This window comes from Belonocnema kinseyi, chromosome 3, assembly GCF_010883055.1.
Source record: "Belonocnema kinseyi isolate 2016_QV_RU_SX_M_011 chromosome 3, B_treatae_v1, whole genome shotgun sequence".
In the NCBI taxonomy this organism is placed as follows: Eukaryota; Metazoa; Arthropoda; class Insecta; order Hymenoptera; family Cynipidae; genus Belonocnema; species Belonocnema kinseyi.
The window spans coordinates 94278754-94306470 of NC_046659.1; the positions used below are offsets into that span (position 1 = coordinate 94278754).

A 27717-nucleotide genomic window follows, 5' to 3' on the forward strand; every position below is an offset into this window, starting at 1 on the left:
TTAATTTTATAAAATAGATAGAAGCTGAGTAAAAACTCATTTTTATATTGATTTAATTATTTATTTCCAAATAAATTAATCAATGCACTTATGTAATTACTTATAATAATTACATTAATCTTCTTCTTATTAAATTAAGTCTATAATAATTAAGTTAATTAAAAATGAATGAATTAATAAATATAATTTCAAAGAAATTATTTTAAGTAATTAAACTAAAGTCATGAGTTCATTTCTGTTAGTAATTCATAATTTTAAATTAAGAACAATTATTTATCATTTATAAGTAAATTTATTTAGCTAGAAAGATTTATTTAAAAAACATTGATTAAAAATTTAATTCAGAAATATAATTTAAAGGATTGATTGCTTTATTGAACTTATTAGGCCTAGCTGAAGTTATTTGGTCATTTTTTCAACAACTGGAAATCATTATGATCTTTGTTCACTTAATAATAATATATCTTGGGTAATTGGACATTTTAAAATGTTTTCAAACTCAGTTTTAAACCAAATCTGTATTGGTTATCGCTAATGGACTCCAAATGTATTGAGATTATGATTATAGAAATATTTAACTTTTCTCGTTTGAGGAATCCTGAAATACGAAAATTGAAAAAATTAACATATGTATACTTATCCACAAAAATGTATTAAAATTAATTACATAATATTTAAAAAATTTTGTAGTTCAAAAATTCACTTTCTGAGGACAAACTTTGTTAGAATTTCTTTTAATTGCCCTCCCAAACAAAATCGGGAGATTATAATGTATTTGAAAAATGTGGAAGAATTAAAAAAAACTGCAATTTTCTTTTTTTTATATATAAATCCTAGTCAAATTGACGTAACAATGACAGCCGTGGTTAATTTTTGTGGAATTTTGAAAGGTTTTTAACTATTTTAAAGGAATTTTCACCTTCGTTGTTATGAAAATTGCGAGAACTTATTTCTAAAAATATTTATGTTCAAATCCTTATAAGTTAAAAAATATTGTATATTGCCTTATCGGTAACAGAATAATGATCTATAAAGGTAAAATAATAACACATATTATGCAGTAAAAATTTATATTTGCATAATATACAGATTTACAAATTGATCTATTTTCTATTATTTACAATTATTTCTTATGGAAAGTAATTCGTACAATTGAGTTTTGGAAGTACTGAAATCAGAAGAGATACCATAATTATCACAAATAGGAAATTATTGAATTCTAAATTCGAGGTCGTTCTGATTTTTTAATTTACAAATCTTAATTGTCTAAAAATATAGATATGTCTACGAACTATTTACTAACATTTGAAATAAAAATAAAATAAGATAAAGAAATTTATATACATTTTAGCGAATTATTCATACATAAATTTACAACATATATGTTTATATATTAAAAAAAAATTTTTTATTTAAATATTTTAGAAACTACAAGAATTTATGTATAATTTGAAAAATTCCAAAATTGTGACAAATTTAATTTCATTCGCTAAAATGAAGATTCTTATTCCTTTATTAAATGCTGCAACTATTTAATGAATTAAAGACGTTTTCCTTACACTATTCTACAAATCATTGTAGTTTCTGTAAACTCTGCATAGTGTAACTTTAATTTTATTACTTTCTAATCATTTTTAAATTAAGATGCTGCTGGCGATTTACAGTTTTTAGGGGAAAACACGCTTTAAAAAGAATGAAATAACCAAAACAAGAGCAGAACAGAAAATTTTCACTCTTGACGAATGAATAATTGCATATTATGTGAATGTTTTAGAATGTTTAGCCTTTTCTAGATTAAACGATAACGAAATATTGTTGATACTTCTTAATGTTGGCGGGAGAAGTTTCCATCTTTGTCAACCTTTTTAATTATTTTCCCATGATTGCACTTGGTGACGTCCTGGAAAAAAACAGTTCACATTTTAAATCTTCGAAAAAATTTAAGTCATCTTTTTAAGATCTTAGAATTTTTCTTTCTTTAATTAATTATTGAACATTCAATATTTTGAATTTTGTAAACTTGAAAGATTTGAAAAGTTTAGGATTAAACAATTTATACATTTTATGATTTCTCATTATTTAAGTAAATGGTGTCGAATGCAGTATTTTCTTTTTCTTGAATATAGTGTTTGAATTTTCAGCTGTACTAATCTATTGTTAATCAAGTCGAAATAAACAAATTCTTAACTTACCACACGGTGTGCTCGTCATATTCAAACGAGAATACCAAAAAAAAACTTTTAATATCAGCTATCTTTCAGAACTTCTTTTAAAATTGAGCCAGTGTTTCTTGCAGGGACAAAGTCTGGAAATGTTGGCAGCGTAACATTCGATAAAAGTAGTGTTGATTGCGTAGATGAAGAAGAATGTTGTCTGCTATGCCCTGGTTTCGTCAAAGGCTGAAATATACAAAAATAATTACTTATCTCTTTTATTTCATTTGTAAAAAAATTTAATTGATAAATGTAGGAGATATTTTTAATTTAAATAACATTTTTAATTGAACCTTTTAAATTAAATTATTTTAATATCAAAAGAATTCGCTATTAGATAAATTTAATTATTTTTAGTATGAAGTTTTAAAGACTTAAAAAAATCACATTAAAAAAAATAGAATTTAAACTAATCCAAGATATAAAGTTTAAAATTTTACCTTAAACAATTGGAAGTCTAACTTAAAATATGTTTCAAAATTTATATTTTATTTTTAAATTTATATTTCAAAATACTTTTGACTTTTTTATAATTATAATTTTTTTAAAACCATTTCATTCTCGTACTGCAGATTAATTTTTCACATATATCCAATCAATTTAATACAAATCAATTTTAATTAAAATGTGTCAAATAATTAAATTACAATTGAAGTTTGAATATTTTCAATTTGATACCACTATTGCCAATTTCTCACAATTTCATCACAATAGCTTGTGAACGTGGAATCTTAAATATATTTTCGATATTCTCTAGCTTCAGTATGTTATACCGTTAAAGGGCCTTTAATAATTTTAAATTAGAAAATCGGTATGATTAAAATTCCTGAATTATAATTAAAAAATATGATGAAAGAAAGAAAGAACTGTGCTTCAAAACGGGTGAGAACAGGAAAACGTCGCGTTTCGGCTTAACATTTCAGTTCAAAACAATCGTAATTTTAACCGATTTTATCGAAATTCTATTAGAGTATTTATTTTAAGGTACTGCTAGTCAATATTCTGCAATAAATTTTGATATTTTTAAATATATTTTATGCTTCTTTGGCGATTTTCCGTGTTGGACAATTCGTGCCTTCATTTTGAAAGTTTTTCTCACTATGGCGGATGTATCGCATCGGAGCTTATTTGATCTATTCACAAAACTTTGGCACCAGATTCCAAAAAAAGATGGTTTTCGTATTAAATTCGAGTGAAAAATGACTTTAGAAGATTTTTCGTAAATATTGTCAACTTTTTATGGCTTACAGTACATACGTATGTTCGTGCGAAATCTTTTTCGAGTTGAAATAATTTGAGCGGGAAGGAATTTTTATGGCAGATTCTCATACTTATAACTGATTTTTCCAATTTTCGTGATTATTTACAAACGTCGATGGTAAATCTTCAGTTTTTTAGCATGGTGAGTTATTTTTGATATTCTATCAAAATGTACTTTGTCCATTGAAATTTTAGGTTAGAGTAATAAAAATTTCACTGTAATAGAAAAAAAGTCTACAGCAATTTTTATGCTTAAGGATACTTTTTCCAAATATTTGAGAATTATTCCGAGAAGATTTCTTCTTTGATTATTAATAATTTATTTATTAATAAGAGATGCCACTTCCTGTGTATTTATCAAATAAAATTTGCAGAAGTATTCGAAATAATATTTTCTAGTTTCTCATACCGAAATTTTGGTACAAATAGATAGATTTTTCGGTAATTCGTCCGTTCCAAGTTCTTAGAAAATGACAAGCTTTTCTTAACTTTTTTAAACATCAGATTCTAATTCAGAACCAGGATCTAATTACTCCTTCGAATTATTTTATATTTTCGGTCAGGGGCCATACATGAATTATGTAACAGCTTTTTTTCAAAGTATTTCATTGAACTTCAACATTTTCAAGGGATTTCAAAAAATATCATCATATCTTATATAATTTCACGGGATTTTATACTACTTTCATAAATTTTCCAAAATTCATTCACAAAAATTGAGGAATTTTAAAGATTTAGAGATCTTAAAATATTTGAAGCATTTCCAAAGAAAAAAAATTTGAAATATTTTAGCATATTTTAAAAGATTCCAAGGAATTTCAATAAATTTCAAGAGATTTCAAAGGATTTTGAAGATTTTAGGGCATTTGAAAAAATTTCAAGGAATTTTTAATAACTTTACAAAGTTTCAACAGATTTCAAAAGATCTGAATAATTTCAAGAAAATTCTGAGGTTTAACAGATTTTATAAGATTTACGAGGATGTCATCAATTTTAAAGGCTCTGAACATTTAAGTATCTGAAAGGATTTCAAAGGACTTCCAAGATTTCAAATAATTTAAAGAAATATCATCAGATTTCATACAATGTTTTGGAAATATTTTGAAAAATTTAAAGATTTTAGGACATTCAAAAAACTACCCATTAAAATCAAGTTTCTTCACAATTTTTTTAATTACTTCTATCCATAAAATTATTCAACATCTTTAAGTTTATCAAGTTTTGCACTTTTTACTACGTAAACCATTGGATTTGGTGATCTGTTTTTCTATATTTAACAACAAATTAAACAAGAACTAACAATATTTTTATTATATTTTTATATTCATTTTTATATTCTAAATTGTTTAAAAAATATAAACTCAAATTATTTGACAACAGATTTAAGAAAATTCTATAACCTGGTTTATATTACACTTTATTAATGTTTATTAGGTAAGTAACCGAATTGTTGTTAATAAGCAATGACTGAAAATATTTGGAAAAATTCATTAAAATAAGGGAGGGGAGGGGGGGGGGTCCAAACCACTTTCTTACGACGAATGGCCCAGTAAAAAAAATTTGATATTTATGTCGCCACTAAATTCTGGACTCACAAATGTTTGATTAATGCTGTTTGGTATTTCAATGGACTACTCTGCACTTATCGTCGCATTTGCATGCAGGTAAAATTTAATTCAATCATACAAAAATTGAATTGACTAAAATATATTAAGGATGATAATTAGCAACCCACAAAGAAAGCTTTTTACACAAAATTTGTCTTATTTTTACAGAATCCGAAGAACATGAAGCTGGATATTCCTGCCATTACTTTGACGGGAGGATCCGCGACTGTGAGTGACATTTTTATTTCCTCCTGTCTCCAGACATATTTCAGGAAACAGGTTGTAATTTATTTTTCTAAATCACATAGTGACCGCGTGTGTTTTATGTAACTGCTCATATTTCCTGTTAGTACTTTTTTTCTTTGTCCGGGAGAACATTTTTTTTTAAGAAGAATAAAAAATTAAGTTTCTTTAAAATAATTAGAAATAAAAATCGTAGAGAAGAATAATGTATTTGAAACCAAGAAAAGATTTCGTGACGTAAAAGACACAGAACGAACGAAATTTAGGGTGCGTGATTCTCTTTGCGATTGGTCGCTTTCTTCTTCTAGAACGAAGTATCCTCGAGAATCAAAATTTTTTTTTCTCATTCCAAAATTTATCAAGCAGTTTTAAAATTTTATAAATCAACCTTTTTGAAATTGGAATCTTCTATACATTTAAATCGCAATTTTACCCTTTATTTTAGTTTAAAGCATTGAGATCAAATTTAAATAATTCAGTATTTTTAATTCATTAATTCAGTCATTAATAGTAAAAAAATTTAAAAGAATTGAAAGGATTTGAAATATTTTAAGGAATTTAAAAAGACAGGATTTCAGGAAATATCAAATTTCACGGGATTTTATAATATTAAAATATATTGCAAAGAATTTCTCCACAAGAAGTGAGTGATTATACGTAGGGCTTCAGAGATTTGAAAAGATTTTCACATATTTTTAGCATTTCATTAGAATTCATTTGGAATTCACCCTGAATTTTTATTAACTTATTCTGAAGTTTTTAAAGTTCTTTTGAATTCTTTGGAATTCTCTTGAATTTTTTAAATACACTTTCAATTCAATGGATTTTTTTTTAGTTTTTTATTAACTTTGAATTCTTCGGTATTTCATCAAAATATTCTGAATTTCCCTTACATTTTTCTAAACTCATTTTAAACTTACTGAATTCAATGACTTTTTTCATATTTTTTTAATTGCTTTCAATTCACCGTGATTTTGATTTATTTTATGAATTCTTCTCATTTCCTTGAATTCCTATAAATTTTCTTTAATTTTACTGAAATCGATAACATTTTTTGGATTCAAATTTGTTTTCTGATTTTTGAAATTCCTTTAAATGTAAAATAACATAAGTCACATTATTAATGCATACTAGTTACTTTTAGTCACTTTTTAAGTTACAAAGTATAGTCATTTGGTGACTTTCATTTTTTCAAGTAAATTAGGCTGCGGCTACACTAAAAATGTTACAAGATTAAAATGTTGGTATTTAAATATTAATGGTCAGGAAAAATGAAAAGTAGTCAGGGGGAAATCAGGCAATTTCTAATTCAAGTTTTTCGGCTACCCTGATCGAAGTAATCTAGCTTCTGGAAAACAATTTTTCAAAACGCATTTTTTTTTTATTTTACCAATTAAAAATTGCGACTGTCTCCAAATTTAAATATAATATTTCCATCTTAAATTTCGGTATTATTTACTCGATGTTATTTGCTCGAGTTGAAAACAAGTTTTAAAATCTATTTCAAATCTATGCGGAGGCGAATTGCCAGAAGAAAGAAGAGGCTATACGCCCAAGAGCCCCAGAAATGAAGAGGAGAACTTTGATAAAATCAAGTATAGAATACCTTCGTATTATAGATTACTAACGATATTTACTAACGTATCCGTTATTATTATTATTATTGGGAATAGCGAAAAGTTCAAAGTCGACTTCCGGATTTTGCTCAATTTTTTAAATCGATTTAGATTATTCAAAGCTGGACTAAAAACCGATTATTGCGGAAGAATTGTCCGAAAAAAGAAGAGGCTATATGCTGAAGAGCCCCAAAAATGAAGAGGGGAACTTCTATGAACAGCCATTTATTTTCAAATAAATTGCTGTTGACAGCTTTTTATTTACGCCGTCACTATGTTGATTTTAATTTGATCGCTCATGATATTTTATGTTTTCCTTTTTTACTTAAAACTTAAAAACTATGTACATTTTCCCTAAACTAACACTTGCTTCTCCACGAGACCATTTATTTTTTAACACGTTATTTTACATCGCTCACTGTCGTTTTAATTTTCGTTATTGTGTTCTAAACCACGTCTAGAAACCAGGAGTGTTTAAAGATTGAAAAATACACTTTTTATTACTTTTAATTGAAGGAAGCCTGAACAATGTGTTAAAATTGTCAAATTTTAAGCGACTTTCAGTGATTCTCGATTTCATACTTTTAAAACTGTTTTAAATAACTTTTCAATATAGTTTTAATAACTTACAGTATTTGATAAAGGAAGAGCTGGCAACTGCGGTTTCGGGGCAGATTCGCTTTCCAAAAACTTGACAAAAGCCGCCGACAGAGATGCTTCTTCATCCTAAAAAATAAAGGCATTTTAGGACAATGTGCTCAATTTTTTCGCTACAAATATTTTAATGTTAGAAATTCTGTTTCATCAGTTAAATTACCTTCCCTGGTGGATGTCCTCCACTATGAAGCAAATTCGAAAACCAACTATTTTTAAAAGCCGAGCCATTGACTCCTGTTTTTTCTCTTTCCAATTCATTGAAATCCAAAACTGTAGATATTACTCTCAATACTGATGGTTTATCATTCGTAGGTGAGGTCAAGTAACCCAAAAATAGATTCTTCACTAGCGTTCTATAAATATTTTTTAAATTTTTGTAGCGAATCTAGTCATATTTAACTCTCATGGATCAAATTCATTTTTTCTTTGATCAATATTTATACTATTCTTGAGAATATTTAATGGCATAATTATTTTTATTCTCGAAAATAATCACTAGAAAATAACTTTTAAACTTACTTATCAACTTTTCCTTCCCCACTTTTGTTTGCTTCCTGAATTCTCTGATCAGCAGTGTTCACCAAAACGGTTAATTGAGCAACTGAAATCAAATAATCAATCCCGATTAAGATATAAACTGATAATAAAAAATAATATAGATCCTAAATGAGTATAAATAAATTTAAGTTTAAATTTTAAATGGGAATAAATAAATTAAAAGGATTTCAATACATCCTCAATTTGAAAAAACGATTTTTCTTAAAACCAAAAATCTAAAAAATAAGTTTTACCTCTCTCTAAAAATTTGTTCGCTACCTTAAAGTCCTTTTCATCGAATTTGACATTCGGTGGTTAAGCAGAGGTATAAATTTGTCTAAGATGCGTGTTTTACAATATCGAAGGATGTTTTAAACGTAATGATGCGTACATTCCAACGGTGTAAAGTTGGCAGGCAGGTCGTTTGAAAAGATATGAGCGCAAGTATAACACAAGCACTGGTAGCTAAGATTCTACACCAGTACCTGATGTAATACTCACACCCACATCCTAGTTGTTCATGCTGCATTCTTCGTATTATCATGCTATTTTTGCAAATTAAAAACTCGCGCATGCTGCTAAAATTATTATTATAAATAACTAGATGGATCGAGAAAAATTATTTTCAAAGTCAGAAACTCTCAACTCTGAAATACTTTATAAGTAATTACAAACTTTAAGATATTTTGATTACAAGGAGTAAATAAAAGTCTAATAAAAACTGATAATATTTAGATTTTAAAATTAGTATAATTAAAAAATAGAACCTTGTGTTTTAAAATTGAAAAAAGGCGAGAACTTTAGTAAATTTTAAACAAAATTTTTGTCGACCCTTCCTAATAAGTTATTGTAATTAACGGCTAATGAAATCGGATTTAAGTTTCCACTTTATGAATCGAAGCTTTGTTGTTTTGATCACTATCAACACAACTTGATTAAAGGGGACTTTCAATTATTTTTTTTAGACTTGCAGGACAGGGGTAGCGGGTGGGAAACCCCACGAGGTAATATGAGCTCCTGTAATTTATACGCTCACAGTTACCGCATGAGATTACTCACTCTAACACTACCAAATTCTTTTATTTTCATTTAGACGATTTTTTTTATCTAGAGGGTCGCTTTTGTAAAATTTTTTCAATAAAATCAGATTAGAAGAAAAATTTACTTCTTCATGATCGCTCTTTCAAAATTGAAGAAATATTTATATTAGGAAAATATCCTATCAAATAATAAAGACAAATATTAGTATCGTTTCTCTGAAATTATTCTGGAAGAGTAATTTTTTAATCTATTGATATTTAATTTTAATTTTTTAAATTTATTTTTAGGTAAAGAAATTTTATTTAAATAAAGTCAAAGATTCAGAGAACTTTCAGAGCATTCGCCTTTTAGTAGGACTATTGATATTACAATTTTTGCGTTTATATTAATTTAAAAATAATGCTAGGGTAAATGAATTACAATAGATACTTTATATTACTCTAAGTGCAAAATATTTTACTACCTAAGTCAAAAATGTATTATTATTTAGTACGTGTTACATGCATAAGCGGATTTACAATCGTTCAGATAATTAACTTTGATAAGGAGAGTGACTTATTAAGAATGAGGCGGAAGCGAGCAAAATTTAATCAATCTATTTGAATAGAAAAAGCATACAACTTTTAGAATAGATAGAGTATGTAAAATCTGTGCTTTTATTATTTTTCATTAATCATTGAGTCATGAGACAACCAAGACGTTTCTGAAAGTTTTAAATTTTCCAGGCTTTGTTCGCTTACTCCTCGAGTATTCAATTTTGAATTCTTTTAAGCTCGTAAGGGTTTAGTTCAGATTGAAATAATTCACCTGTACAAAAACTCTGGTTTGAAAAAATTCTATTTTGAATTTCTATTTTCAAAAATATTTAAAAGAATTAAAAAGTCGGGGTTTTCAAGAAAATCTTCTTTCTTATTTTCTTCAAATTTTGAAAAAAAATATATATATATTTTCTGGAAAAGCCCACCTTTTTTATTGTTCCAAATATTTTTGAAAAGTTTGTACTAATGCCAGAAAAGCACCTTGTCAGCATCATGCGGACTAAACCATTTTTGCGGACGGGAGAATTTTTTTCCCTAAAAATGTAATTTTTCTCGCAAACTATGAAAAATATCGCAAAAGAACAAGAAACATTTTTTTTCTCCTGGCTACCAAAGTTATTTAGCAAGCATCAAACTCAAAAGATATGTTAATTATTAACGTAAAAGTTGCAAAATAATTCGCAAAAGTTATAGTGGTTTAAAGAAAAAAATTCGGGGTTTTTTTTAAACAAAGCACAAAATTCAAACACGCGATTCTTCAATTTCAAGTGTAGGACCCTGCCTGATTTGAAATGAATTATATTCTTAAGCATAAAATTTACTAAAAATATTCCTAACTACATAATTTGTCGATTAGGACCAATCAAATTTAAGTCAAAACTAAAAATAATGTCATTAGAAACTTTTTCACAAAAAAATAGAAACTTCATTGTTTGAACTTTTCATTGTTAATATTAATTATATTATAAAGTATCTAATTAGTTTCCTAAAGCTTTAATTTCTAAAGCTTAACTAATGATTAGAAAAGAAAAGGAAAAAGAAAACTCGTTCTTCGAAGTAGGATATGCATTTTTATTTGAAAAGTTCAATTTAGATATGCAAGCATACTCAAAACTAAGAAGATAAAATCACTAAATTATACTAGTCACTTTAAAAATTGACACACGCGACAGATCAACAATTTAGTAATACAATTTACGCAACTCAAATAATACTTTCAAAAGTGATTTTATCTCCCAAATCAAAATTTTCAAACATGAATGCATAATTTAACGCAACTCTTCACACCAAACAATCAAGATTAATTACTTAAATATTTAAATTAAAGAACAAATATAAAAAGAGTATAAAAGAGGTGTTATAGAACAGTGCTAGAGTGAAAAACAATTGATAAAAGAGTGTTTTTGTCCTTAATAAATTAATCGATATTGTATCGAACGAAAATGAATGGAAGAACCAGCACCAATGGCAATGCGTGAACCAGCCGAGATGCAATTAAGTGTGCAAAGGCGACCTTTCGGTTCTTTAGCCTGATACCAGCAAGAATCCTGGGCTACCGTAAAACTCCCAGAATTACCAGCTGATATTGGACTACAAAACCGAATAATATGTGCGTTTGCATTTTTTGGATTTTTGTTTTTTGTCTAATTAGTCACAGGTCACAGCCAAACTGATGCTTATCAAATAAAACGTTCCAGATGTTGAATACCTCCGTAAAAACACCAGGTTTCGATTTTGGTGTGCTTCACTCAAAATACAATTTTGACTAAAAGTCAATAATTTATGATTCACAATATATCTTTTCACTAAACACGCAGTATCAAAAAGCTAAGATTATTTCACAATTAACGAAAAATTTCTATGAGTGAGAGACTCGCAGAAGAAATTAAAAAAATAAATATTGGCTTGATATTTATTCGAGTGACAAAGGAAAGCAAAAAGAAGCACAAATATATTATTCCCATCTCCTGAATATTCGATATCAAATCAATTTTTTGTTAAAGCTAAATTTTTTAATTACTATTCACATGAAATGAATTGTGTTTCTCAGGTATTTTGTGAAAGTGTTTTGTGGTCAAAATAATTCTGAAATACTGTGCAATGTAACACTAAACGAGATCATGCAAATGATTAAAACCAAGATGCAACCAAAGAAGTGCACAAAAAAACAACAATTTGGTTTAAATACCTTGTTGATTCAGATCCTGAATTTTTTCGCTTTTTTTGTCGAGCTGCTCGCTGAGTCTTGAGGCAGCTTGCAAACATTCCTTCGCTTCTGCTAATTGTTCCTAAAAAATATATAGAAATTTACAGATGGTTTTATTTTTATTCAATAAAGGGAAGATTATTGATTCATTACCTTTCAAACATTTTACTTTTTTTTTAATTCTTGCGTTCGAAAATTAAGACTTTTTCACTTTAAAAATGGGAACATTTTTCATTGTGGCGTTGGAAATTGAACAATAAAGTTATTTGAAATATTACTCCATTTAGGTAAGGAAATAAAATAGATTGATTTTGAAGACTTAGGAAATAAACTTAAAAGTTGACAATTGAAATTCAAAACATTTGATATTTAACGATTTCAGAATGTATCGACATCTACACAATTTAAAATTATGGTTGTAGTATTTTTGTTGTTTTAAATTAATAATGAGAAATTTATCATTGCACAAGTTGTGTACCCTGTGAAAATCCTACAAACCTTAAGACTTAAAATCTCGTTTGATAATTCTTCTTGCTTCCTGTATGAATCGTTGAGCTGATGTCGAATCTTTTCTGTCGCTGCGTGAATGTCTTTATCTTTATCTACAAAACATTTAAATAGTTAGGTAATCTTCTTGTCAGGTAAAAAGTTAATTAACATGTTACTTCAATAAAAATTCATGTCGACTCAAAACTGATGCCCCATTATTTAAACGAAAAATTACCTCTTTGAAATTGCTCCAGCACGAACTGCAGATTAGACAAGGAAGCAGTACTCGAGAGAATTTTATCTTCTGCGGCTGACAATTTATTCTGGATATCGTCTCTCTGTTGCACAATCAAAGCCATCTGTTGCTGCATCGTTTCGACCTGCTGATTCGCTCTGATACTCGCTGAAGTATAAACAGTCGAACTATTCTTTGCTTTCTCTTCCGCCTGGACCAATCTGGCTTCCAAATCCCTTCTAATTTCTTCAGCTTGCAAAGCTTCTTGTGTATAACTTGCCTCTATTTCAACCAAATGTGACCTTAATCTCTCCAAATCCTTCCCAGCGCTTATCTCTTTATTCTGACTGTCAGTTAACTGATTCTGCAGAATTCTATTGTTACTCTGTTCCTGAATCAAAGCAGCTTCCAAAGCTTTGCACTTTTCATTCAAAATCGCCGCCTGTGCTATTTGCGCAGAATGCTCAACAATTCCACATTTTTCTCCGCTGCTGGAATCCTCAAAATCTTTCAACCTCTGGCGAATAACATGAAGCTCATTCTGCGCCCAAAGAATCTCAGATTCCTTTTCTCTTATAGCTTCCAAATTCACGTCTCGCTCAGCGATCAATTTGTGAATATTAGCTACCTGTTCATTCAATAATTGGGTTAATCTCTGAATTTCGTTATGATACTGAAGACTTTCGTTGTGTTTAACCTGCACGAGATTTACTAACTCATCCCTTTCTTTTCTGATGGAAGACAATTCATTTTCAATTTCAGTGTTTGTGGAAGAACTCTTGGTTTTTAAATTTTCAATTTCACTGTCCTTTTCTCTAATTAGCTGAGAAAGACTTTCTATCGTTTCTCGAGCCATTGCTGCTGATTCTTTGCTGCTTTCGATCGAAGATTTAAGATTCTGTTGAACTTCTGCAAGCTCGGCTTTCAATTTACTATTCTCGTTCAAGAGAACGTTGTTTTCTTTTAATTTCGCTTCTGTCGATTCGCTCCTCTCTCCAGAGCTTCGAAGCTCAGACTCCAGTTTTGAGCAATGATCTCGAATTACTGAGAGTTCTTCTTCCTTCGAAAGAAGCTCTGTTAACTTGTCTTCTAAATCTTTACTTAATTGTTCTTTCGCAGATGTCAGGAGTTTCAAGTCTTCCTCGAGCTTACTCTTCATTTGTAATTCTATTTCATTTTGAATGCCAATAGTCTCAGACTGACGTCTCTCGTGTACGGCTTTTAAAATTAGGAGGGAATTTTCCAATTCCATTATTTTTTCTTCAGCGGTAGTCAATTTATTCTTCACTTGGATCAAATCCGTTTTGTCATTTTCTGATTCTTGTTTCAGAGCAACGTGTTCCTGTTCCAATAAAGTTTTCTCTGTATTTAAAAGTTCCACCTTCTCGGTAGATTCGTCCTGAATCGCTGTGAGTTGTTCCACAAAAGTTTCGTTTTCTTTCTGTAATTTGTCAATCTCCATTTGCAATTGATTTACTTCCAGCTGCAATCTTTCGTTATCGGGCTGCAAATTCTCCACCTCGTTCTGCTTGATTTCTAATTGACTCATAACCTGATCGAGTTCTTTTCTCATATTGAGAATATCGTATTCTAAATCATCCTTATCACTTTTGACCTTGTAAAGTTGTTCTCGTAGATCGCTGAGATCATTGTCGCCTCCTTTTTCTTGAGCTTCTTTCAAAATTGACAAATCAGCCTCCAGCCTTTCGATTTCGCGAGATAGAACTTTATTGTCCCTTTCCATTTCATCCTTAGTTGCTTGAAGATTCGATAAATTAGATTCGAGTAATTTTCCGTGAGTGTTAGAAGTTTTCAGTTCTCTTTTAACGTTATCCAAATCGAGTTTTAATTCCTCTATTAGCTCGATGTTCTCGTCGAGGCCTTTGCACTTTTCTAATGACATTGTAAGCTGTTCTTGCGTTTGTCTTTGGTCGTTTTCAAGCATGTCAATTCTTTTTCTAAGTTCGTCATTTTCTTCCAGAGTTGCGTGCAATCTTCGACTGAATTTTTCTGTTGAATTTTCTGCTTCTGTAATAGAAGACAATTATTAAAGAAAACTTTTTTTTTTCCTGTTCAGGAAATGTAAGTCTTTCCCTATATTTTGTAATTTTCTTGCTGCTTTGTTTGTTTGTTTTAGATGCAAATGAAAATATTTTCAATTTACATTTCATTTTTAAATATGAAGCAAAATGTGATTTAAATAAAAGTTTCGTTTTGGATTTGAAGATAAATTTAAATTCTCTTCCTATTTCGTTTTGATATTTTTGAATTTATTGTAAGTCAGAAGTGTGAATTTTTTCAGTATTACGTGCAACATTGCAAGTCGTCAAATTTCAAAGAATTTTGACTTAGAATAGTATAATTTTTGGTAAACAAAGATGCATAAAAATAGGAAAGCCGTTAAAATTTCAAAAGCCTTTGTTGTCCGGGAATTTAAAACTGGCCAGGGAACGTCAGGGAAACCCTGAAAGAGTCAAGGAATTTTCCATAAACTGAAGTTGAAGTTAATTTTAATAGTTTGTTAAAAATTCATCAATTTTATGAAAATGCCATTCTTTTTGGTTAAAAGTTCGTCTTTTTGTGCTGAAAATTCATTAATTTTTGTAAAAGTTGTACCTCATTGAATTAAAAATAACAAATATTTGGTTGAAAATTAATCTGTTTCAAATTCAAAAGTTTTTTTTATTAAAATATCAACTACTATGCTTCTTGTAGAGAATTGATCTTTGTTGGTTAAAAATTAAACTACTTAGTTGAAAATGGAATAACTTTGCTAAAAACTAACTTTTGTTTGCTATAATTCATCATTTTTGTAAACAAAAACTTTTCTTTTTTAAATTTAACTTTTTTTAAAACTACTATTCTTGGTTTTAAATATATCAATTGAAAATTCCTGTGTTTTGTTGAAAATTTAACTATTAGAATGAAAATTCCTTTCAGAATTCAAATAATAGGCTGAAAATGCATGCATAATACATGCATTTTCAGCCAAATATTTATTTCGTTAAAACATATTCTTTTTTGGTAGTAAATTAATCTTCTTGGTGAAAAATGTATCTTCTTCATTAAAAATTTATTTCTTTGTTTGGAAATTATTTTGTTTTTAATGAAAAATGGATTTTTTAAACTAATAATTTGACCACTGTCTTTTTTATTGAAAATTTATCTGTTTTAGATGAAAATCAAACTATTTTATTTAAAATTGGTCTTTTTGGTAGAAAAGTAATCTCATTAGATGAAACTCCATCTTCTTGGTTGAAAATTAAACTATATTGTTGAAAATTTTATCATTTTTAGTTGAAAACTCGTGTATTTTGTTCAAAGTTTGTCTTTTTTAATAGGAAATTCATCTTTTGTGTTGAAAATTCAAGTATTGGCTTGCAAATTTTTTGTTCTTGTTAAATTTTCATCACTTTGGTTAAAAAATAATTGCTTTGCTTAAAAATGTAAATATTTTGTTGAAAATGCTTGTTTTTTTTGTCAGAAATGTAATTTTTTAAACTGAAAATGTAACTGTTCAAAGTAAATTTAGGAACAAAAATATTTTTGCATTAAAATTATTGATCTCCTAGATGTAAGATTAGTTTTATACCTAAAAGAAAAATTTCGAACGACCAGGGAAAAATAAAAAATGGTCAGCGAAAAGTTAGGCAATTTTTTAACTGAGGTTTTATAGCAACCTTGTTTTAATAGGTTGTAAGTTTGAATATTTGCATATCTTTGAAATAGGGATTCTTTTCAATTTCACCGTAATTTAATTTTGAAAAAAATTTTTTAGATTTGAACACATAACATTCTAGTAGAAAACTAGAAATATTTCAAGTATAGGTAGAACATAATCAAATTTAAATGTTCCTAAAATTCATTTTAATACTTCAACCATTTCTAAATTCGATAACTGAACATTTAATTTGATTTTAAAATCCCAACATAGCTTAAGAGAGCGAATTCCATTTTCAATCGTTTCTAAAAATGAAACAAAAGGACATTTTTCAAACGCCTCACAGTCTTATTGTATTTAAAAGCGATTCCAATTTTTTTATAAAAGTGTTTAAAACTAGGAAATTGTGTGTGATCAAAACTTAATTTATCGAACTGTAAAATATGCTAGAATTGTCTACAAATTACATAGTATTTAAAGCATTTAAGTATTTTATTTTTAAATTCTAAAAACAAAAAAGCGTATTACGAACTTTCACTACTGAAAAATTGTATAGCACTCTGAATATATTGGTAAGCCAATATTTAAATTGCTGCATCAATTTCCTTACCTTCATCTTTCCGTGTTCCGAACTCCAGTTGTTCCTTTGTATTTTCAACTTCAGCTTCGAAACTTTCCTGACTTCTAAGCGTTCCTTCGATATCTTGTTTCACTGCTACCAACTCCGAGTTCTTTTTTTTCAAAATTTTGATTTCCTCTTCGTACTTTTTCAATTCTTCCTGAAGTGATTCCGTTTCGGTTTCCAGAGAAGCCACACGTTCCTCGCTCGCCTCCGGAATTGCAGGCAAATTAGATTTCAGATGTTGAATTTCAACAAGTAAAGATTCGATATTCGCCTGCATGTCATCGCATTCCATTTGCAAGGATTCTTTCGTATCTGATGTTTGCTTTAATTCTCGAGTTACTTCCGTTACCTTGCGTTCCAAAACATCCTTCTTCCATTTTATATCGACATACTGTTTCGCAACAGCCTCAAAAATTGTTTCCTCTTTTTCTACGTTCACGGAAATATTCTTTAAAATTGACATCACCTTTTGTGTTATTTCAGAAAATACATCTTCGGAAATGTTGGCTTGGACAGAATTTTCTTGGACGGCAATGGGTTCAGTCTGCAAGGCGAGACTATTTTTTGATGAATTCTCGGTGTAGATATTATCCTTCTCCTTAAAAATTTTAGATTTTAAGACTTCACATTGATTCGATACTTCGTTGAAATCCACATAAAGTTGTTCGTAAGCTTTTTGAAGGCACTGATGTTTTTTCTGTAGCTCTTCTTTTAAAGCTAAAACTTTTTCTACAAAAAAAATCAATATTTTAGTTTGAAAATTGTTTAGATTTATATTCTTTTGTGCAATTTAAATTATATTCTTACCAATTGATTCTGAATGTTGTTGGTCCAACTCTTCGATATTCGTAGTCAGAATTTTATTTTCTTTTTGCAGCTCTTCAAACTTTTTATTTAACTCGGATTCCTTTCTATTGAATTCTTCCTTCAAATGAGAACCGTCCTCTTTTTGATAATTATTAGAATTCTCTTCGTAACCAGAAATCAATGGAACGGCTTCAAAACCATCAGAATTAAGTTTCTTCAATTTTTCTTCAACGGCAGATTTCTCTTCGTGCTTGGAAGCTATTAATTTTTCATTTTCGGTATCGAGGGCCAAAAGCGCGCTTTTAATTAATTCTAATTGCTCACTCGATCTAAGCTTGGAAATTGCCATTCGAAAATCGTTCACAACTGCTGATTCGTCCATTTGTAATCGCTTGGCATTCCTTTCTGCTTCTCGACTCTGAAAATATTGTTAAGTAATAGTTCAGTAATATTGTTCGACTCCTGAATTAAAAATTTATTTGAAAGTTTCTTGTATTTTTAAAATTTTATGACCGCTGAAAGAAATGTTTACTAGAAAGTATACAATGTGTAGAACGTTTGGTTGGATAATGTAGACAAGTAATTTTAATACATCTTTCTTTGACGGGACTTTTTTCGTAAGTACCTTTTCGCCCATTTGTATAATGCGATTCATCATGTCTTGTTTTGCTCGAAGAAGTTCTGTCTTTTGATGGCCTTCAGCGATTTCCTCCTTTATGGTTGTGCCATTCGTAGTATTGCTCTGAAAAAGTGTGATGAGAATAAATTTAAATTGTTACAAAACAGTTGTAAGAAAACTGCAATGTCAAGAATTATAGAAATCGAATAGATAACTTTTACATTTATAAAGGAACTTTAACGATTTAATTAACTAAATGTTTGGATTTTCTCTTACTTTTTGCAAACGTTTCAATTCAGATTCCAATTCACTAATTTTCATGGAGGCTTGGACAAGTTGTTCTTGAAGCATCTTGGTTTGTTTTTGATTTTCAGAATCGCGATTTCTGACTGATCGCGGATCCCAATAAAATCCTCCTCCACCATCATCTTGACTGTCCTCATTCTGAAAGAAAGAACATAAATCTGCATTAATTTATTGGTCATTTAAAAAGATAAAAATCAATATATAGGAAGCAAAATTCAAAAATGATTAGTAATAGGTAAATGGTGTACACGCATAATTTACTGTGATTTTATTACTTATATTTTGTTACCATGGTATAAAATCTATGAAATAATCAGAAGGGTTGTGTAAGAGTAAATTTTTTTCCTTAAGGCGAAGGTACAAAAACATTTCGCTTCTCAAATTATGTGGTTTTGTTTTTAAAACACAATGTAAAGATGCAGGAGTTCAAGCACAAAGTAAATATTTTAAATATATGACTTGCAATGTTTAAAGTAATTAAGCAATATAATAAATTAGTTGGTTTTGAACTGTATTGATCAATTTCTATTTTATACTATGACCCCTTCGTTATTTAGAAACTGTGGCTGTGATTTATTAGTAATGAAAGTAATATTTCGCTTGAAAGTTACTGCAACAAGTTGAACAAGAGAATTTCAATGAGTTTGAGAAAAAGTTGCGTCTATATAGTCTTGTAAGTAGCAAAATAAAAGAAAACGAAAGGGGCCATTCAAAAACTATGTCACAGTATTCTGCTAACTTTTTCCACTCAAAACAAGGGAAATAGGTTAATTTTTCACGAAAATGGGAAAATAATTCTTTTAACTTAAATTAATATATAGGTACCATGTTGAATTCAATATGAAATGCTGAAGATTTGAAGTGGAAATATATTGCATTTTCAACCAAATATATTACATTTTCAACCAAAACAGATGAATTTCCAACGAAAAATTTTTGATTTTAAAACCCATTAAGATGAATTTTCAACCAAGAAAGGTGATTTTTCTGCTAAATAGCTGAATTTTCAACAAACAACAAAATTAATTTTAGACCAAAAAGTTTCATTTGCAACCAAACAGTTGAACTTTCAAGCAAAAGAGAGGAATAATTTTTAACAAATTGCTCGAATTCTGAAACAAAAAAGATAAAACTTTGATCAAAAACAGTTGCATTTTTAACTAAATTAGTTATTTTCACTTAATCGCTAGCTAACTTCACTTCTTCTAATGCTAAGGGTAAAACAATGGACGAAATGCATATGACAAATCCTTATTTTATTAATATCATCGTAAAAAATCATTTCTTCACTGTAAGTGTATTTGAAAATTAGTTTTTATTTTTTTAAATATTAAATGAAATATTAAAATGATAATGATTCATATTTACTGCTAAGATGTAATAAAATGACGTTTAGTCTCATGCATATAGTGAAACTGTTCTTCCTTCAGCACTCGACGAAGTAAAGTTAGGTAGAAATAAAGTAAAAACAAGCAGTTAAATTTTCCATAAAAAAAAAGATCAATTTTTGACAAAATAGATGAATTTTTAACAAAACAGTTGAATTTTCAACTAAAATGATGAATCTTCAGGAAAAAATACATTTTTAACAAACAAGTTCAACTTTCAACAAAGTAGTTGAATTTTCAATGAAAAAGGATTGATTTTCAACCAAAAATATAATAGTTGAAATTTCAACAAAAAAGATTTTAATTTTAAACTAAAAACAGTAGAATTGAACCACAAAAGGTTAATACTTAACGAAAAACTTAAGATATTTGACAAATACGATTCAAAATAAAAAACAGTGATTTTGTCGAAAAAATATATGTAATTTCTACCAAAAGAGATGAATTTTCAACCAAATATGTAATAGTAAACTTCTCAATTAAAAAGAATTAACTTTCAACGAAAAATACTTGTATTTTTTTATTGGGTTCTATTGATTTAGTTCGAATTTAAATTAAAAAAAAGTATATAAATGGGAAATGTCTTGAAAATAGGAGAAAAAGTGGAATTCTTTAAAAAAGGGCAAAAGAGGAAAATAGGCAGAGTGTAAAGTCTGAATTTAGATACTTTACTTGTAAAATAAAATCACTAATTTTAATTCTTTAACGGATTTAAAAAAATTGTTATTTACATTTATATTTTCCATGTGTCCTGTTACATTCTACGTTAACCCCTCCCCATGCGTCACAACTCGTCACCTCCCACTGAATTGATTTGGTTTTATTAGAAAAACTAGTTATTAAGGTTTGGATTGCTTTCAACCTATGTAAGTTGAATTTTCAACTTGAGATAAGTGCATGCGAATGAGAGGGATATTTAAAAGTTAATTAATTGATTTTGTCAATGAAATACTTATTGAGATTGGAGGTAAGGCAGGATGCATCTACCAATAGTGACCTATGATTAGTAATATAGTATTGTTACGCCCGTTTATATAAGAATCTCCTGTCGTGAACAATGCTATCAGTACGATGTTGTCCGGCATCAAGCTCACGTAAAAAGCGGAAAAAATACTTATGCAATTCAAATTATAACTCTTCGAATCGCGTCTTCGAGGAAAAGAAAATATATTGAGGACTTGACGACACGTTCGCTTTTGCCATACGCGGTTTATCAGGAAAATTATTTTCACAAGTACCTATACAATTATACAAATTGATATTTTTCCCAATATTTAAAATAATCGACTCCTACACATATGTTGAATAATTAATCTCTGTAAAATAATAAATATTTACGTAAACAACATTTTTAATTTATTTGTTCTATTTTCAATTATTATATATTTTTCCTGCTACCATTATATTCGAAACAAAAATAATAATAAATTAAATGCGATTAGAGAAGAATAATTTATATGAATTTTTATTCAATTTTTTCTGTATGTTTGTATATGTTTCAGAAATGCCTTTCATTTTTAGATTGTAAAGGCTTCTATGTTCATGCGTTCTACAATTAAGGTAAAATATTGAAAATACATACTTGAAAATTTGCAATAGGAACTTGTATACGTACTTGTATGAGTTACAATTTATTTTCAAATTAGAAAATCGAAGCACCGCTTTTTACTTTGAAATTCAGAGTTCAAAGTACACTTAACAAATATTTTGCAATTGAAAATTTAAAGTAATAAGTATCTTTCTCATTTTGCATTTTTATTTAATTATTTTCTAAGACCGTGGCTACGTGTACCGAAATTTCGTTACAAGTAGCGCGATTTTTTTCTGTAGGAATAGGGGCTATTTATACCAAACTTTTGGTACGTATAACTGGATTCTTTCGGTACATGTAGACATTTCCCTTTTTTAATTTTAAATAGTGAATACTTTTGAAATATTTAGGTTAAGTTAGTCTTCTATCCCAAAAATGGATATTTTAGAACAAAAATCATTATCAGGCTACCGGGTTTTCACTTGAAATATCAAGATAGCTTTCAAAGAAGATTTACAATTTTGACAAAACTTAGGGTTATATTAACTTTTTCTGCCGGAAATCAGTTGTTTTAAATAAAAATAATCAACATCCAAAGAAGATTTACTATTTGAAACAATTTTATGTTACGTTATATTATGTTAGTGTTTTTCTTCGAAAATTGGTATACATTTGGATTTAAAAAAATCATACAATTTTTCAGATTATCATTCAGAATCATTACATGGACCATTTCGGTACAATTTTCGTATTTAGCCTTTTACACTGAAACCGCATTTATATCCGCTCTGACTTATATCTCTGCATAACTCTCATTTATACCCGCTTGGCAGCCACCACATCGCAGTACCACGTGAGTAACAAGCCAATCAGAGCGCAGCGCGGCCATTTCCCCTTCTCTCAGCAGCATTGGTGGGATCGCCTCCAGGGAGGACATAAGTGAATGTTTACGTTCTCGGGCGGCGGATATAAGCGCGGTTTCAGTATAACGGAAATCGGCGCATTTGATAAACAGTCATTGTATTGGATGATATTTTGATATTAATTTTAAAGAATATTGACAATTTTAAATTAGGTTAATATTTTTCATCGAGAATTGGTTATTATAAACAAATAGCATTTGATCAGAAGATTGCAAAGAATATTCATAATATTTGGACAAAAATGGGGTATGTTAGCATTTTTCACTAGCAATATATATTTGAAACAAAATGCAAAGGTTTGCTTGGCTACTATTTCTACAAAAATATTATTTCATATTGACGTCTACGCCGCCGCGAAACGATGCCGCCGACTATTTCAAACTGCACAAAAATGCTCGAACATGCGAAAGCCAGCGCAAACTAAATGTAACCATGGTAACGTATTACTGCGCATTTACTGACTTCTCAATCGATAATAAATTTGATTATAGACTAGATTATTGATTTACTGAAATGAAAAATCTATAACGGCAATATTTCGAACCCGATAGAGAAATTCAGTGTCGAGGAAGCTGTTAAAGGTTTAAAGGCAAAAATACCAAAAAGAATATTTAAATTTAAATCCAAGTTCCTATTGAATTTCTATTTGCTCCTTATATTAACAGGTTTATATAAATAAATAATTATTAAATTTCATAAATGAATTTTGTTTGTTATCTTCTTACTACTTATAAACAAAGAAATAAATGAAAAAATACTATTTTATAAACATATACTGGCACTAACGCACTAACGCTGCCTGAAAAACTTTATCAAGATAAAGTTTTTTGTTGTGGTTGAGCACCGTATGTAAGTTATTGTTTATATTAATTGCTTATAACAGTTAAGCTACATCTTAAACCTATTATTAATGTCCCTGAAATATATCTGCAATAATTCTGATAGATAAAGACTTCTCTTAAGTCTTTTGTTCGGAAAAAAAATAATATTCGCAGTGGATTATGAATAATAAATTCCCGATTCCTCCCACTGTGTGGCGTCACGTCCGCCGACCAAATTTAACCTAAAAGCCGCCGCTGATCGAAGTGACGTCGGCGCAGACCTCTGATATATTAATTTTTTAAAATTTTATTTAGAATTCTAAATTCCTTGCATTATATTCAAAACTGAAAACATTACGGAATCTAACTTCGAATTCTTTCCTCTTTAAAAAACAAACTTCTTGAATCAGTTATGTTGATGTTGATACAATCGTTGCATTTGAGGCGAAACATTTTTTTAATTAATCCGGGGACTTTTATAATGCTAATACCCTTGCTAACCCCTGTTGCATATTTCACTGTCGGTACCATGCTTGAGCTTTAAGATCACAAGAACAGTTTCTAGAACAGCTCAGCTCTTTTGTCGAAAACAGAATAAGGCACTACGCGACGTTTGTCGGCACAGAGGCTATTTTTCAAAATTCCCGCAGGTAAAATGACCTCTATATGTCTAATCAGCAAATTTGATTTTGACCAGGCGATCAGGATAATCGATAAACACGATTTATTTGATGCGCGGCAGGCTAAGAATAGTCGAGCGACTATAAGTATGTGTGGTCCAAAGCAGCCATGCTAATGAATATGAAAGGGGGTTTCGTTGGGTCAGGTCAAGGAATAATGTATCGTTTGACTTGCATGCAGACGCGTGACAAAAGGCCCCCGGTTCTGTTCGTTTACCTCGCATTCGTCTCCCCTTATTGCCTGTAATCAGGTTGTATCGGAAAAAAGCGCATTCATCCCAAAAGTGGCTAAAATATTCGATTTCTTGACCAAAGAAATTGTTATCTGCCTTTGTGGCACAGGAAGAACCTATAAATATTCTATAAAGTCCATACGTTTTTAGGGAGCTTGAAAAGAATTTTTCTATGGAAATTTAAATTTTGGGATGGAAGAGTAGAAGCCGATAAATTTCATTTTATTACACTATTTCCTAAGTCAAGGGCGGAATATTATCTCTAAACTGCAATTTGTCTGGAATATTCCAGGTGAAGAAAAAAAGTTTTTTGTATGGATATTCTAGGTAAACTTTATTTATAAAATTGAGAAAATTCATTGATTAATGCAATGAATTTTAGAAGTAAACCCCAGCGTAAATAATAAAAAAAATATTCAAGGTCATAATAGTTTATTTAAATGTAGTTATTTTATTAGTATCTTATCTCCCTCTTAAGGCACAAGTCTCAACTTTGGTTCAATTTTTGTTTACAAAAACTCACTCTATTCCTTGAATAATTCATTACAATTTTATTCCTCACGGTTTTATGGGAATTATTTTATTTGGAAATAATCTCTACAATTATTGTTAGTCAATAATTGTTTAAATTAAGAGTTTTCTCAATCATATTTAATAAAAATATGGCGAATTTAATTGTAAAAATCTTTCAAGGAATAGAATGAGCTTTCGTTAAATCAAAATTAAATGAAAATTACCACTTTTTACTAAAGCGAAAGAAACTTATAAAATTAGTTGCAACAATCAGTGGATTCATTTTTGTAATTTTTATAAATCAGATGAAGTAATTTTTAACTTGATGGTACACATAGAACATCGCTAAAAATAAAATTCTTTGTATAAAAATAAGCGTTAACCGAAATTTCGTTCATTTGCATGCCCAGAAAATGGATAGAATTTGTATATTACAATTAAAGTAGGTACAACCTCTGTATAAACTGAGATGCAAACTTGCCGCGAAATTTAATATTTCATAAAATAGCCAAAGTGATTTGGATAATGAACAAAAACTTCTCATATAATTTACTCAGAAATTTCTTTACAAATTTTCTGCAATTTATTTAGATTTTCAAGGAAATTTCAAGAGAATTTGAAATATATGAATATATTATTGTTTACTATAAACTACTTTGAAATTCAAAGTTTCAGTAAATTTTTGAAAGGAAACATTTAAATACAATACTAATTTTACAATTTCGCGAAAATATTAGTAGAAAATTTTTCACATGCAAAATTAATCAAACTTGATGAACCACAGAGAAAAAGGCAGGCTTTACATATTTTAACAAAAAAATCAACAAAATAATTGCGCATTTTCATAGCTGTATTAAAATTTCTCCAAGTTTGTACATTCTCATCAATGAGAAGGTATTGGTTGTATGTGAAAAATTACTCTGATGGGTTCCATCAAATGTCGACATTTTGAGGCCGCTTGAATCAGAAACAATAGTTTTTACGTCGGGGTCTGTCTATTGTTGTTTTTGTTGTTGTTGTTGTTGGTTTCGTGGTGTTGTTGTTGTGTCGTTGTTAGTGATGTAACCAAGGGGGGCTAGCCCCCCTCCTCTTGATGATGGAACAGGCACATAGATTTTGGTTAGAACGTCCGGCAGCCCTCGTAAACAGTCGTGGACTTTTGACCCCCCCCCCACCCCACCCCAACGATAACTGTCTAAGAAGAATATAGCTGGCTTCTTATGTAGAACTGAAGGGCTCCAATATAGTCTTAATTAATAGATGATTCAGAATATGTTGATAAATATGACATTTATATATTTGATGTCTTAAATTATCCTAATTTTCCCCGTAAGTAGTAACGTACTTTCTGCTCAGCCTTTCACACCCTTCTCTTTATGAAATTCTGGCTACGCCACTGGCCGTTATTGTTATCTGTGAAAACGATAACTTTCGACAGAATTATCAAGTTGAATTGCGCTTTGGCACAATTTATAAGAAATTGCGAATTTCAGTACAATTGAATTACGTTTTCAGAATCATTGTCTGGAAATTTCATGCAACCACTTTGATCTTAGTACGAAATTCTGTCGAAATTATTTCTGTAAAAGACAATAATAAATTATCTTAAAAGGGATTCGAAATGTAAATTACAGTCCATGGAATATCTGCAGAGTTTCTGTTGGAAATCTATTGAAATTTTGTGGGATAGGTATACATATAAGTGAAATTTCGCAGTTCAAACTCTCAATTACCAAAGACTTTTGCAGAGACATTCTGTGGTATTCTTGAGCAATTTCTTTTAAATTTCCGTAAAATTTCATATTGCACCAAATTTTCAAAGATATTGCCTTACAATATTGCATATAATCTCTGTAGAGATCATGAGGAAAGGACCCCGCACTAAATGTATGGGAAAATGGCTTTCGGTGAATTTAGCTGAAACTTTGTAATTTTTAAGACTATAAGTGCCGGATGAAATATCCGTAAAAAAATCCAAAAAAATGGACAGTTTTAGAGCTATGCGGCGCTAGGCGCTCAAGATCAGTGAATAAAACGAATTACAACAGATTTTGTTACAAAAGCGATGTCAACATAGAAATCACGGTTCAGATCGTGGTCTGTCATATTTTCGCCTACACCGTTGACTCATATAGCGCGCTTCTCAAAACGATCAAACGCTAAGCGCCCAAGATTTTAACTTGACTAATTAATCACTTCTTTAAAGGCAGAAATCGTACCCAAAGTAACATTAGTAAATAGTGCGCACATACCGATAATAATATTCTACCCTTCGTAAGAGGGTTGAACGCTAAGCGCTCAAGATCAGCGAATAAAACCAATCCTAGTAACTTTAGCGACAAAAGCGATGTCACTATAAGAATCACGCATCAGAAAGTAGTCAGTAATATGTTTAGCCAAGCCAATGAGTTATATTGCGCGCTTCTCGAAACGATCAAACGCTAAGCGCCCAAGATTTTAACTTGACTAATTCATTACTTTTTTAAAGACAGAAATGGTATCCAAAGTAATATTAGTAACTAGTGCGCACATCGATAATAACAGTGTACCCTTCGCCACAGGGCCGAACGCTAAGCGCCCATGATCCTTGCTACAAAGGATTCTAGACGCTGCTAATAGAGATGAACAAGCGAACCCGAATCAAGAGCCAGAAATAATTTAATATGTCGCAAAAGCTACTGGGATTGGTTTTATTCGCTGATCATGGGTGCTTAGCGCTCGGCCCTCTTTCGAAGGGTACACTGTTATTATCGGAATGTGCGCACTAGTTACTAATGTTACTTCGGGTACCATTTCTACCTTTAAAGAAGTGATTAGTTAGTCAAGTTAAAATCTTGGGCGCTTAGAATTTGATCGTTCTGAGAAGTGCGCTATATGAGTCAACGGTGTGGGCGAAAATATGACAGACCACGATCTGAACCGTGATTTCTATGTTGACATCGCTTTTGTAACTAAATCTATTGTAAT

The 27717-nt window shown here is 29.6% G+C and overlaps 2 protein-coding genes across 4 annotated transcripts in view; one reads left to right on the forward strand and one right to left on the reverse strand.

Annotated features, from left to right (window-relative positions):
• Window positions 1-1215: 1215 nt before the first annotated feature.
• LOC117170374 (thyroid receptor-interacting protein 11-like) overlaps window positions 1216-27717 on the reverse strand; it is a 108990-nt gene continuing 82488 nt past the window's right edge. The window contains exons 6-17 of one of the 3 annotated variants that reach the window (XM_033357130.1): window positions 18632-18799; window positions 18362-18478; window positions 17737-18154; window positions 16915-17658; window positions 12644-14671; window positions 12418-12521; window positions 11902-12001; window positions 8116-8197; window positions 7757-7949; window positions 7570-7665; window positions 2193-2399; window positions 1216-1900 (exon numbers count right to left, since the gene is read on the reverse strand). In XM_033357130.1, coding sequence (XP_033213021.1) covers window positions 2247-2399; window positions 7570-7665; window positions 7757-7949; window positions 8116-8197; window positions 11902-12001; window positions 12418-12521; window positions 12644-14671; window positions 16915-17658; window positions 17737-18154; window positions 18362-18478; window positions 18632-18799 — 4203 coding nt within the window. In that variant the 3' untranslated portion in view covers window positions 1216-1900; window positions 2193-2246. The remainder of the gene's footprint in view (window positions 1901-2192; window positions 2400-7569; window positions 7666-7756; window positions 7950-8115; window positions 8198-11901; window positions 12002-12417; window positions 12522-12643; window positions 14672-16914; window positions 17659-17736; window positions 18155-18361; window positions 18479-18631; window positions 18800-27717) is intronic. The other 2 variants (XM_033357131.1, XM_033357132.1) reach the window with 2 other exon arrangements.
• Window positions 5263-27717, forward strand: part of LOC117170376 (band 4.1-like protein 4) — a 286040-nt gene continuing 263585 nt past the window's right edge. Inside the window, exon 1 of the mRNA XM_033357134.1 lies at window positions 5263-5308. The gene's annotated coding sequence lies outside the window, so the exon portion shown is untranslated. The remainder of the gene's footprint in view (window positions 5309-27717) is intronic.